Here is a 13,597-nt window from a genome sequence, read left to right as displayed (position 1 = left end):
GTGAAGAAAGAAAGTGACCTACAGCATAACAAAACACAGAAAGAACCCTGAAATCACCTTTACCACCTCCACTTCCAATTGCCTCTCAGAAAGGAAAGAATGACTTTTGTTACTGACAATTAGAATTGTACTGAAAATGGTTCAAGGTAAGAGAACTAAGAACTTCAATGACCTGTTGCAAAGATTATAGTCAAAGGAAACAAACTGCTATTAGATATGTTGTAGAAAATCAACTTCATATTTTATATGTGTGTATTATGCTTGTAACTGTTTTTTAACGGTTTTGCTTTTTTATATGCACAATCATCCACAGCCAATGGAGTAACAGCATAATGCAAATACAACGCAGCACCACACGGTGGCAATACTGTACAGCTATTGACGCTACTTTTCTAACTTAAAATAATTGTGATGAATCTGAGAATTACATTATTATGTTAGTTCAATAACTAAGCAGTGTGTTCATACCTGGGTGTCCCAAATGCAGGACTTCCAGATTTTGACGCTTCCTCTATAAGAGGCATAACAATTTTCTCCATTGAGTCCGTAAGAAGAGAAAATGTTGGTTCTACTATGAAGTCAATGAAACCTAAACATGAAAAAGAAAGAAAATCAGATTTCACATTTCCACAGCTCTCAAATCTAAATACATGGTATCAGGCTGATTTTCTGGCTGTAGTCCTGATTCAATATAGTATACCACCGGCATAATCTTGAAGAAAAAAGCTCAACTAGAACCAAAGCCACCTGAAGCTATATAGATATAACTAGATTGTAACAATTATAGCTTTTCATTCCCTTTTCTTGTAAATTTTATGGACTGCAGAACACACCTACCATTTGAAATGAATATTAATTATTGAATAGAAGGGAAGCTACTGTTGAGCCAGGGGGCTAGAAGTCATACTGTCTCTTTTACCATTTGGAGCTTCTTGCCAAGGAGCTAATATTTCACACTGCTGTTTATTATTCTGTGGAGATAAAGTGTTATTTCACAGTGTGTAGGAGTGTTCTGTCAAATCAGTGAACAGAACAAGTAATATCCTTAGGAGACAGCATTTATCCCACAGTTCTGAGATGTCAGCTCTGAACAATGTCTTTTACATTTTAAAGTGCTCATCAAGGTATGGAATGGCACAGTGAGAGAATGAAGCATTATTCTCTGCTGAGCACTTAACAGGGGGGGGGGGGGGGGGGGGGGAAAAGCCAAAACATGAGTTAGCAATGAATTTCCAGGTATCTTCATACCCTAACCATGCAACGTGGCACAAAGGTGAGCAATGTACTTCATCCTAAGTTCCAACTTCCCTTCTGCAGCAGGTATGATGCTCAGGCACGTTGCCTTTCAATGCTGGTGAAATGGAATAAAGGACATTTGAATGGCAAGATCAGACAGGACGACATGCTTCAGTTCAGGGATAAGACACCGTTACCTATAGAATTTCTCCCTGAGCACTGTGTTCACTCTTGTAAAAGGTACAGCTGTTGGCAGGATATATGGCTTTACTCAGAATGCTTCTAGGGTTTGTCCTTCTGACTAGCCCCAGTGATCTTTACCAGGTTTTGTCTCCTTATTGCTGATGGACATGAATACAGAGAGAGCCAAGAGCCGCATTTCTGAAAGGGGGAAGTTGAAGTTTGACCACTGCTATCAAAACTGACAGGAACAGAATGCAGTGGTCCTTGTCAGACCAAGGAGGCTTGACCCTGTGTAGTTTGACCCTGCCACACTGACAGTCTTAATTGCTGTCCAGAGATCTGATGTATACATTGAGATGCATCCGCAAAATGGCACCAGGCTTTCAGCTAGAGACAGGCCTGTGAGTTCCTGAGCAAGAGTCAATCTGAAGACAAGATCTACCAAACTCTACAGTGTGCACAGCAAAAGTTGGGCTCATGTCCAGTACTTTGGTTAATCCCTCTACTATCCCCTCCTTGGCATCACATATGCTAAAATTACTTCTTTTGAGACCAGCACATTTCTTCTGTACGAGCATACGAGTTTGGTGAACAGATAGGTGCAACGGAATACCTTCTATATGATGGCATTTGGAACATTTAAAAATCATAAGAAATGTCTGCATGCTTTTACATGCTCCTACACATACAAGCAAAAGAAAACCACAACTTGTCATTACCTATTTGAGACTGAGCTACCAAAGTAGACTTGCGGTCACAGAGTGGGGAAAACTGAAGACCCAAAGCAGCCTCCTTGTCTCCCTGCAAACAACAATGTTTAATATTATACGCACATATTTGACAGAGGGATGGAGAGACAAAGGAATCTGAATTATTCTTAGTATTTATTCAACAGATTATTTTATTCACTAATATTCCTAAATATAAAAACAAGCCACAGCAAAACCCCCCTCATTATTTTTATCTTAAAACTTTCAGAAAAAGTAAAAGTCAAAATTCTAACTTACATTTGAAAGTTTTTTTATAAAGGAACTTATTGTAAGCAAGTTCTCCTCAAGAGCAAAGCAACTGCCAATGAGATTTAACATATATGAAGTTCTTCAATATGCACAGTTTAGTCCTGCTGGTCCCAGATGTCATGGGACTGGAGATATTTAGACATATTTGTAATAGTATGCCAAACGCTAAGTGTTTCCTTCTATTACATTGGTTTATCCGACATGTAAAATTTCTTCGATGGATTTACACAGGTCAAGGGAATTATCTGACTTGAACTCATTCTCACTAGCAGGCATGGCTCTCTGCTGCTGAAGCCATAAGAAAAAAAGATCAATTTCATTACAAAGGTGATTTGTACAACCTAGATCTGAAAATATTTCAGCACCTAATACACTAGAAGAGCTTTTTTGTCGTAACAGTCTTAGTAGCCAGGGGTGTGTGTTATCTCCATTTTCAGCATGATACACTAATTGACTTGCAAAAGCTCAAACAGAAAGTCTAGTGGTGCAAAAAATCCTGAAGAGACATCTTTCAAAGGAAGCTAGAAATCGTGTAGCTGGACAAACCTGGCCCCCAGAAGCATTGACATTATAGATACAGGAAAACTTAAGTCTTTCAAGTAGGATGACTCTATGCATTACACTAGTCATGGAGAGTGCTGTTTCATGATCATTCAATGGGGAGCAGTACATGAACCTACCATTTTCCCAAAGATCTCACCAGAAACTGATGGATGATGGGGGTAATATCAACTCTCCTTAGTCTTTTCATCATGTATCATTGAACTAGATTTGGGAAAATTTTAGAACTATAATACCAATAAAACTACTTCAGCCACAGAAACAGATGTACCTCGCAGACTGCATTTCATGTGGAAGTGGAGAGTTTTATCACTATGGCCTTTAAATTTTACACCCAAGTGTTCATAATTTGACTTCAGAGTGTAGAACAAATGAACGCTTACTACTAGGAGGAGTGCTATAGTGGCACCCCCATGTAAATGCAGGAGCCAGACTGTGATATAATGTAAACTGGGGTTGTTGTAACTAACCAGTTGTGAGCCATTTTTGGACACAGGATTTACAAAGTAATATTAATTTTGTCATCTTCCTTCAACCAGGTATTAAAAAAGAGAAAATTCCACACTAGCAAAGAATCAGTTTGATTTTTTTAATATTTTCAAGTAGCTCTTTACCCCAATTATGAGTTACTTTGCAATTAATATAATACATAATTAATACTTAAATATCATATAAGTCTAAGTCTATTGTGACTTGTAATAAGGGATACAGCATTAATATTGAAATTGATCATTATAATTTCATGAGACTTAAAACCAAGATAAAGATCAAAGCAGTAAAAAAAGACTCTCTGTGAGGTGGTGAACTCACTGGACAAATTCTCTTTTTATGCTTTTGGATCTACTCAGGCTGAGAGCAGAATGCTATAGGAGCTTATGTTATGTTATGATACTTCTTTGTGTGACTTGAACTATGCATTTCTTTATTTTTACAGTTTTGAGATGAGTGGGTGTATTTCTATTTTAAACAAGTAGCTCAGATCTTCCTTGGCATTACAACACGCTTTCTGTAGTTGTTGCTTTTAAATTTAAAGCGTTATTTAGCTTTTTCCCTGAAGTTAACACTGGCACATATTTTACCCATTAGCTGCAGTTAACAAAGTTTTTTGTCTAGTGTCTAGGTGAATGTTCATTTTTTGCTGGTGCTCACTACTTTGAAAGCTGCCTGTTAAAACATTTTGGTTTTGCACTGGCAGTTTCAGACCGTTGCTTTTTCCTGTAAGGCAGCAAAGTAGTTGACTTACTATCTTTTAAGAAAAGCAGAGGAGGAATTAGTGGGTTTTGTATACATTTGGACTACTTCACCTTGGCTGACATGGATTTGGAAGTCACAGAGATTTCCTCCACACATACCCAGATCAACAGACCAGAGGATGCATAGCCAAGCCAGTGCATTTAGGAAGCAGGAGACCTCCTGTGTCTGCGCTGCTCAGTGCATTTCTGCAGGTACAGTTACTTCATCACGCCTTAAATGTGTTGGAGCTACTCTACATGTGCTGTTCTTTTTAGTACATATAAAGAGGGAGTCAATTCCTTGCAACTCCTCTACAGCCTGAAAGTCTTTCACATTTTATACTGCTGAGTTGCAGACATACATACATGGTGATTTGATGCTATTGTTAAATGCCTCCTCAAATCTTTGAGCGACTTATTTGGGATCCAGTTACTTCTAACGAAAGGATAAAGGAATAACAAAAATATTAGCTGATCCCAGGCACTCAATGACCAGTGTGGTACTGTTCACTGCTAACGCTACTTCCACTTGACTGGACACATTGCCTCAATGTCCTATGGGCTCTATCTAGTCTGACTGTGTCTAAAATGTTTTTACAGTTGGTCATTTCTGATCTTCTCAAGTAATATATACCTGGGGTAATCTGCTCCTCCTTTTTCCTCTCATGTTCAAAATGCTCATCATTTCCATTTACAGAAGCAGACACAAACCCATGACTCTGCTCATTATTTCCACAAAACTCAGTCCATTTGTTACTTAGATTAAGACACCAGCTCTCCAATCTGCCTCTCTGGTGCAAAGCCCAGATGAAGGATGTCCTCATGATCCCTACAGAGAATTCATATAAAGAACCTCTAGGAACCAAGCAAGAACCTTCTAGGGCAGATGGGCCTAACAACCTAACAGTTTAATATACTGACTTCTTTATTCTCTGATCTCTTCTTCAAGTGTGACCCATCTGATTTGAAAATATCAGCAGATAGCAAATTAATGACAATCAAGCTGAGCAAGACATACACTGTTCTGTTATCTGTATTAACCATTTTTACAACCTGTGTGTAACTGCAGAAACTGTGTAATACCTAAACTGGATTTTGTTTATCAACTGTACTTCATTAACTGTTATGTTAAAAATGTGCATGGTCACAAATAGTCATTAGAGGGAGAGTATTCCCCTTTTGGAGAAATGTTTTTTTCCACCTGCTGAGGTGAGTAAAAAAATGGCAGAAGTGACACCAACACCTACTGGCCTTTCTCTTTGAATACAGTATCTCACAGAAATGGAGTCTGTCACAAAGGTGTGTCTTCATTTTTGTTTTAGGGTATATGGCCACAGCATTAACAGGATGATAGTGTCTAACCTCCCATGTTGGATCAGGCTGTTATTAAAGCAAAACATTCAGACCTATGTGGCATATGCATGGGAAGTACTCAAGGAAAAGAAATAGAAGGGCTTTCTGAAATGTGAAACGGAAACAACGTTTTGCCTTCTTTGCTGAAAATTAATTCTTCCTATTTTCAAGTCCCTCATCCTACCCTGCTGGTGCTTCTTTTTAACTCAAAGCATATATAAATCTCTGTCTACACAATGAAAACAGCTTGACAAGTTATATTATAATTGAAAGAAAAAAATGCTACAACACTCAGAATCCTGGTATCAGCTGAAACAGATATAAAGCTATAACAATTTCATCTTATTCAAGCACATAAAAGTTGAATTAAAGTCAGTGATATGTATGAAGAGTAAGGAATATATACTACTGACTATGCTTGTCAATCACAACCAACAGTATCCTTGTTGGTAGACTTAGGAAAAGACTTAGTTGTGTAACCTCTGCTTCTTGAATTAGATTTCTTAAAGGATTTAAGAAACAGCACCTGTCGAAAAAATTCTTCCATCAGGGCCATGGTCCACCGATAGTGCAGTTCCCAGGATTTTGCTGGATGGCTTATGTCTGCTGCATGTAGAATCAAAGACATGGCTTTGGCTTTGTCTACCCTGTCAATTCAAGGACATGCTCCAATTATCTCAAAACAAAAGCAACTATCGTACATAAGCTCATTGAAAGGCTACAGATAATGAACAGAATGGGAAAAAAACCTACCCCTCTGTCTGCTGTAGTGTATGTCGCATCGTTTTAATTTGTTGAAAATGGCCCGACATATCTGTAGACAAAACCATCTCAATGACCAAGCTACGCAACTCCCTAAAAATAATTAAAAGCGAAATGACTTATTACAATTCATTTATTCTATGTATGGTACCTTTGTTTAAGCAGTACTTGTTAATTTATAACTTTCTAAACAACACCACGAGTTTTATTACATTTTAAAAAGCATTTAAATAAATGATTAACAACTTGAATGTTGTACCCTAAAGCGATTCTGTGAAAGAAATGTACTTCAGAAAATGCACTCTGTAACCATTACTTCAGAGTCACACCATTTTGTAATTCCTCTTTTCTAGTGTATAAGCTAAAATTACATGCAGTTCTGTTGCCCATTATAAGTCTTTCCTTATTTTTCCAGCAGTACAGCATTCAAAAAACCGGTTGGTCTCCGGGCTTACCACCACCCAAGAGAATATATTTGTGTCTTTTATTAGCACCCTTGTATTAGCACAGAGCAGGCATAACACTAAGCCTAGGGAGAAGGCTGTGGAAACACTCAGAAGAGCAAGAGGTATTACATCTGCAACGCCATCAACATTATACCACTGATTATGACAAACTATCCTTCATCTCAAAAATACCTTAATGCCTATTTCATGAACCAGAACAAATTTGGGAGTTATAATTTGTTTATCTTGGTATTATGGTCAGAGATGTTGGCTTGTCCATCAGCTTACTATTAAATGAATATGAAAATAGTAAAACATGAATCATGTAAGAAAGTGTATTAATTCTGATTGTATATGGAATTACATTAATTCTGTCAACAATAATTACTGATTTGGATAATTCAGTTTCCTTGATGTAGAACGATTCTATATAGACTATGTGGGAGTCTACCGGGTCTTTCTTTACATGCTTTTTAAATGGAGGGTTTATGCGCAAGTGTTATTTATATATATAATGGGGACAATTCACCACATAAAAACTTTGATTATAAGCACACCCCCAATCCCCAATCTGAAGGATGTCCAAATATCAATTACAATAGTAGTATCCTACTTTAGTCATTCTCACTGATCTTTCATACTGTATTCATACTTTTGATTTACTTAACATTGTATTTTTTTCATAGGACTATGTTTGAAAGAGGTAAATTGCAGTTTTCTTCAGAGCTGTTAGAACAGTTTGTTATAAAACCTATCAAGATTACTTTAGTGCCAAAGTAATTGCATATTTAATCTAATACTCCTATTGATTTTTGTGTATTTATTCCTGATTTGCTTTGATGCAACTGGAAAAAGACTCAGTCCTCTCACTTCTACTCAGTAAAATGCAGCCATAGCAACTTGAGTTTAGAAAATGTCTTACCTTACCTGACCTCATAATAAGATACTAATTAATTTGCATCCCAACTGTTCCTCCTCCACATTGCTTTGAAACTGTACCCTTCAAACACAGCCAAACCCGTTTAAAAAACCCCAACAAAACAACAGCTAACACTGCATGAAAACTGAGGGCTCTGCATTGTTTGTAAGACTGAAATAATTACCACTTCCCCTTTCTATGGGAGATTTTCTTTCCACATCTGAACTTTTAAGAGTAATCAGAAATAAGCTCACCCTTACTACAGAACACCACACACAGAAGGAAAATGCTGCTTTCTGCTTACTCATACTGTCATGGCAGCAGACAAACCCTAATTCTTAACTCCATCACCTTAATAAGAATCAAAAAATGTAGCACTCAACATATTCTGAAGATTTCAGGCCACTGAAAAGCTGCTTGACAGCAAAGGAGAAGCTCTCCACCTATGGTCTGCAATTGTTTCCTGCCTGCACCCCCATGCATCGTCAATAGAGAAATGGAAAATTGAGAACTGATGGGGAAATATTAAATAAAGCTCTACTAGAGCTACAAATGCTCAGTCTACTACCATTGCACAAAAGATTACTCTTGGACTTAAAACATTCCCCTTTTTTTTTCCCTGGAGAAAAAAAAGACCACCTCAGCTTTCACACTGAAGGAGACCTCAGCTGGTCTCACAGGTAACTCCTGGGCAGAAATCTCTGCCCCTTTTATCAAGCACTCCACAGCTACAAGGACATCGGGATAATACAGTTAGCACTGCTCATGCTACCATGGCAAAAAGATACGTATGTGTTTCATCTTTAGTTCTATGATGGGAAGCGGTAACAGTATTCACGTACAGCGCATAGCAGTTTTTGGGGCCCACAACTGGAAGATTAATGGTTTTGAGTATACAATCTCCATTTTTCTTAAGTAAACTGTCATGTCCTGTGCTGTCATCCTTTCTTAACCCTCCTATATCCATATGTCCTATGGATAGCATACTGTAAAACAACAGATGCAAGATGATGTGAAAAAACAACATGAATAATGCTGTAATGAACAAGAGACAAGGATTGGCACATGGACTTCTCAGAACAGCAGTTAACTGATAAACAGAAACCAGCTTTACCTGGATTTGCCCATGTCAGAGACGTTTAGTCAGCTGGAAACTAATGAAAAAATGTAGGAACAGGCTAAGCTGAGCGAAAGTAGGCTGGGAACTGAAGACATAAGGTTAATCTCGCAAGTTATAGCAATCCTGCCTTCCTCAAACAGAAGTCTCCCAAAGGAATTGGTGAAAGAAAAGCTGTTCATCATGCATTGTATACAATTCATACTGTTTTGTTATTCCTTTTTGCATAATCGGGTAATATAACGTTGTATGCCTTATGAAGGGAATGGTTTGAGATATTAATACCACCTGACCACCTATAACTGTTCACATAACACACGGGGTGCTAGAAGCCTGGTAAATAAAAGAAGAAAGGAGGACAAAAAAGGAATCCTTTAGTTATATAGGGGCGCTAAGCGACAGAAACAAGACAATATGGAAGACTGGAATATATTTTCAGAGTTGAGGAAAGTGTGAGAAATCACTATGAATGTCACATGCACTATCCACAAAGGACATCCTCATCAGAATGCCAGCAGTGTTTCCCTGCCCAGACCCAAACCCTATGTTTTAAACTTAATTGAAGCTGACAGTTTATTAGTGCATTTATCTTCTTAATGTTAACGTGTAGAAAAGCAAACGTAATACTATAGTCATTCTTAGTCACTTTGCTTCATCTTGCTGAAATAACTAGCAGAAACACAGTTTAAATAGGCAGTGGTATTAATTTTTTAAAAAATGAAATCGCTGCATCTCAACAAAACAGATCTGACAGTAGACAAGAAATTAATCAATGCCAGGAAGTACATTAAAAAGTTGAACAAATTATCATCTCAATTTACTGCCAATTTAATTCAGTGTAAACTTCAAAATTGTTAAGTCTAACAGCATGAATTTCAGTACAGATCCAAGAAATTTGCTGTAGCAATAATTAGAAAATTGAAGACCTTTTAAATGGCTAACAGATCTGTCATTGCACCAATGAACAACTGTATTTGATGATAGGGTAAAAGGATTTTTTTGATATTAGAAACAAATACCAGGAAACCATCATTTCGATGACCAACCCTCTAAATTAAAGCATCAGACTTCAACAGGTTGTGCAGGTTCTCGCATTAGCACTTTGGAATTTACTGGTTTGTAAAGTACAGACTGTAATTGCCTAGCTAAGTGACAAAACATGGAACTGAGTGTTCTGGTTTAGTTGCTTGAACTTATTAGTCAGTTCTTACATTTCTTCTAAGTTGTACTGAATAGCCGCAACAAGAAACCATAAAATCTACTTTCTCAGGTTGCCAAATTCCACCAGCTTCAAACTGGCTGCTTATAGTGGACTGGATCTGTGCAGCCACTGCATACAAACAAAATTTGCAACACTAAGATAAGATCCTCTAGGAAATCCTAGTCGGGTTACAGTGAAATCGGACTGAAAAGCAAGTACAAACACACTCACTGTGTGATTGAGCAACTTCTGAAGGAACGTGGTAGTTTATCACAGGTTCAAAAGCCACAGAGAACTGAAATGCAATAGAAGTTAGAGCAAAGGGTCTGTAAGCGGACTGGAAAAAGAACTGGGGGAAGACCAGACTGAGCAATCTATGCAGAGAAGTGTGCGCTTCAGAAATGTGAAGAGTCTATCACATTCCTCCCTTCATTCTGTTGCAGTCCACCAGAGCAATATGTATAAACATCACACACCTGGAAACCATAGGCTCCTCTTTCCATTGGCAAATATTTTCTTTCACAGGAGTTTCCATCCTATCACTCTTTTCCCCAGTGACATAACAAAAGGGAATGACTGGGACGCACTGTACTAGCTGGCAGCCAGATTTCTGTCAGCTGGACCAACTGCATGTTGCTGCAGGGATTCCCAAGCTATACTCATTTATGGTGGTCTCCAGTGATGAAGGAGCCAGGACTGGGGAAGCACACAAGTGTCTTCAAGCCATTCTTGGTCCAGTCCTGAACTGAAATTCAACTGCAGATCTGCCCCTTTCTACCTGGAAGCATTCTCTGGTAGGACACAATATGAAACAACAACACTTCAAAAGAACATACTCAAGGTAACAAGTCTCAAGATTGGAAAATCATTACCTCTCTACAATGATGGTTTTAAAAGACAAAATACCAGCCTCTGTTGGCTCTCTACTGGCACAATCACTTTCTCCATACTGAATAGCTAGGACAAGCAAAAACAGGGTCACAGAGCTCTATCAGCCCCAAAACTATCAGGCCCCAAATATTTTGAAGCAGAGCAAGGCTGACTCATGTTGGCAAAGAAAATATAGGTGTATATGACAATTATTGTTGAAGTTTACAATTTACTTCCAGAGATCCTTCTCCAGAACAAAATATACAGCACAAATTTTGTGATAACTAAATCCAAATGAGTATCTTCTGAGAAGAAATCTTTTATGAGAATAAAAAGGTGTATGTTTCCTCCCTCTGATGTATTAAATAAAAAATTATAAATACTTTAATATTAAGTGTTTTAGAGTAGCTACAGTAAAATAATGAATTGAAAACCAAAAGGGTCAGCAGGCTTACATACAATAAAAGCTTTATTTAGAAGTGTTCTGATTATGTAGGTAAGTAACATAATGTAAATCTACCATGTAAAACAGTCCTTCATCTGTAAATATACACCACACCAAAATTTGATCTGACATTCACATATTTCTTCATAAATTTATAGCTTTGTGAAAATATATACAAAGCAGAGTATAGCTTTCTTATTTGTGGTGGTATCATTCACAGTGGAAGACTTTTCTGGAAGCAGAACATCTCTCCCTGACTTCACAGTCCACCTATTTAAAAGTTATTTTTGAATCTCTGAATAATAGCTATGTTTACAGAAATACACAGAAGACTCATTTTAAGTGCTATAGGTAGCAATCAAAGATGTATAAAGATAACATCATTTTTAATAATGCAGAAAGTCTTATCTCTAACACTTGTTCATTTTGGTCTTGCAGGTATTTGTGACATATCAATTATGATCCTGATTCTTTCAGGTGGTCATATTTTCTTCAGAATTATACTAAAATTAAGAAGCAGAAATTAAAAAAAACCAAGAGCGATTTCTGGGGTACTACTGTGCCTGGCCTTTATTATTATTTTTTTTTTTTACTCTCCAGATAATTCATTTTTTAATGCTTAACCAAGATGTGACTACACTGTGGTATGTTACACAGCAGAAATCCCAAAGGCAGTAGTGGTCAAGTTGGCAGCAGTGTGACTCTGCACTGAGGTTTTAACCCACTGTTAGACAAAGATAACCTAGCTCAAGACGGGCAACATTGTGGTTTTCCTGAAGAGCTATCTCACCTGAGACACTGTCCACACAAGTCCAACACTGTGCCTCATAAATGCACAACCTCACTTGGAAAATTATATGGAGTCTCTCAAACAGTACTTCTTTACACACAGCAGCCTTTCCTAAGCCCTAAATCTGTTACTCCTTCCAGTGCCAAAGTTTCTTCCTGTAATTTGAACTCTTAAAATAGACTCCACAGGGAAGGCTTGGTGTTTTTTATTATTTTTAAATACTGGAATTAAGTTTGAATGTCACAGTAGGTCTTACCTCCAGTCATCTTTGGTTAAATTTGCCAGGATGTTCATCTCTTCTTCTTGCATGAGTCTATAAGCAGCACTTACATGATGATTTTCAAGAACAGAACGATCATTGTACAATATTGCAACATCTGACCTAGTGTTAAGAAAAAGGCAGAATTTGCAATAGCATTCTGATGATGGCACTGAGGAAGGTAGGACTGTCTATTCTCTGGGAGAACTACTGATTATATATACCAAACTATGTTTATTTATTCCAATTGTATCAAATACTGATAAAGTTTCCCTCCTAAACGCATAAAAATGTATCATTAAACCATTGTATATACTGTTTGTGGGAAAATCATATTCCTAAATGTGTAATGTTTTATTTATATAACTGTGACAAAAATTTGTGAGGCGATCTTTCAGCTTCTTGACTGTAGATAGGATTGTAGAGCAACAGAAATGCTCTAATTAGGCTGCTCAAAAGTACACATTGGCAATCCAACCGTTTAAAACGCAGTGCATTCACCAACAGAGGGGTCTCTGCACATAGCATGGGTATTAAGTTAGTACCCCTGTTCTGAGACAGAGGAGCTGTGGCCAATGTCACTCATATATTAGAAGGAGCTGCAAGTAATAAAATATTTTAAAACTTCGATTTCACATGTTTTAAATGGATGCCATCTTTTGTCAGAAAAACTGTGAAACTTTGAGCCTCGTAGCAATGGAATGGAAGAGATGCTAAGCTGAAATTTGATTTGCACTCAAGTGCTTCCGAAAGCCAGACCCTTGCATAACGTTATCATCCTTGATAGTATCCTTTCCTTCTTAACTAAAGACTAATCTACAATACCAAAATTACTTACAGATTTTCAAAAATTTTGATGTGGTATGGATTTATCATCCTTAGCTTCAAACTTCATTAATTCTTGGGGAATTTGTTTCCCCAAGACCTGATATGACTTGCTAAGCAACCTCAGGTTTCCCCTCTCTGCTACACTTCTGTTCTGATAAAGCTGTTCTTGAGTATTTCCATTTGGCCAACTGAAAAGTCTGTGCCAGGAGAAAGGTGTGATGATTTAGCAACGTAACTTACTATGATATTAATATGGTAAATCCAGCCTTTTGTTTTGTTGAGCAATAACATATATTTAGTGTAACCACCCACGTGTATGGTATGGTACCAAGGAATCTAAAAAATGAAAATAGGACTGGAAATTTTATTTAGTGGG

At 37.4% G+C, this 13,597-nt stretch overlaps 1 protein-coding gene across 8 annotated transcripts in view; it reads right to left on the bottom strand.

Annotated features, from left to right (window-relative positions):
- Positions 1 to 13,597, bottom strand: part of PDE1A (phosphodiesterase 1A) — a 259,717-nt gene that overhangs the window by 55,273 nt on the left and 190,847 nt on the right. For all 8 annotated transcript variants that reach the window (XR_008733659.1, XM_055719272.1, XM_055719268.1 and 5 more), the window contains 5 exons: positions 12,391 to 12,516; positions 6,338 to 6,439; positions 6,111 to 6,231; positions 2,139 to 2,220; positions 469 to 589 (listed from right to left, as the gene is read on the bottom strand). Coding sequence is in view for 7 of the 8 variants with exons in the window: in XM_055719272.1 (XP_055575247.1) it covers positions 469 to 589; positions 2,139 to 2,220; positions 6,111 to 6,231; positions 6,338 to 6,439; positions 12,391 to 12,516 (552 nt within the window). In the remaining variant the exon portion in view is untranslated. The remainder of the gene's footprint in view (positions 1 to 468; positions 590 to 2,138; positions 2,221 to 6,110; positions 6,232 to 6,337; positions 6,440 to 12,390; positions 12,517 to 13,597) is intronic.

The sequence above is a fragment of the Falco cherrug genome, chromosome 8 (genome assembly GCF_023634085.1).
Source record: "Falco cherrug isolate bFalChe1 chromosome 8, bFalChe1.pri, whole genome shotgun sequence".
NCBI lineage: Eukaryota > Metazoa > Chordata > Aves > Falconiformes > Falconidae > Falco > Falco cherrug.
The sequence above is the reverse complement of the archived record's forward strand: the minus strand, read 5'-3'. Positions and strand labels throughout refer to the sequence as shown.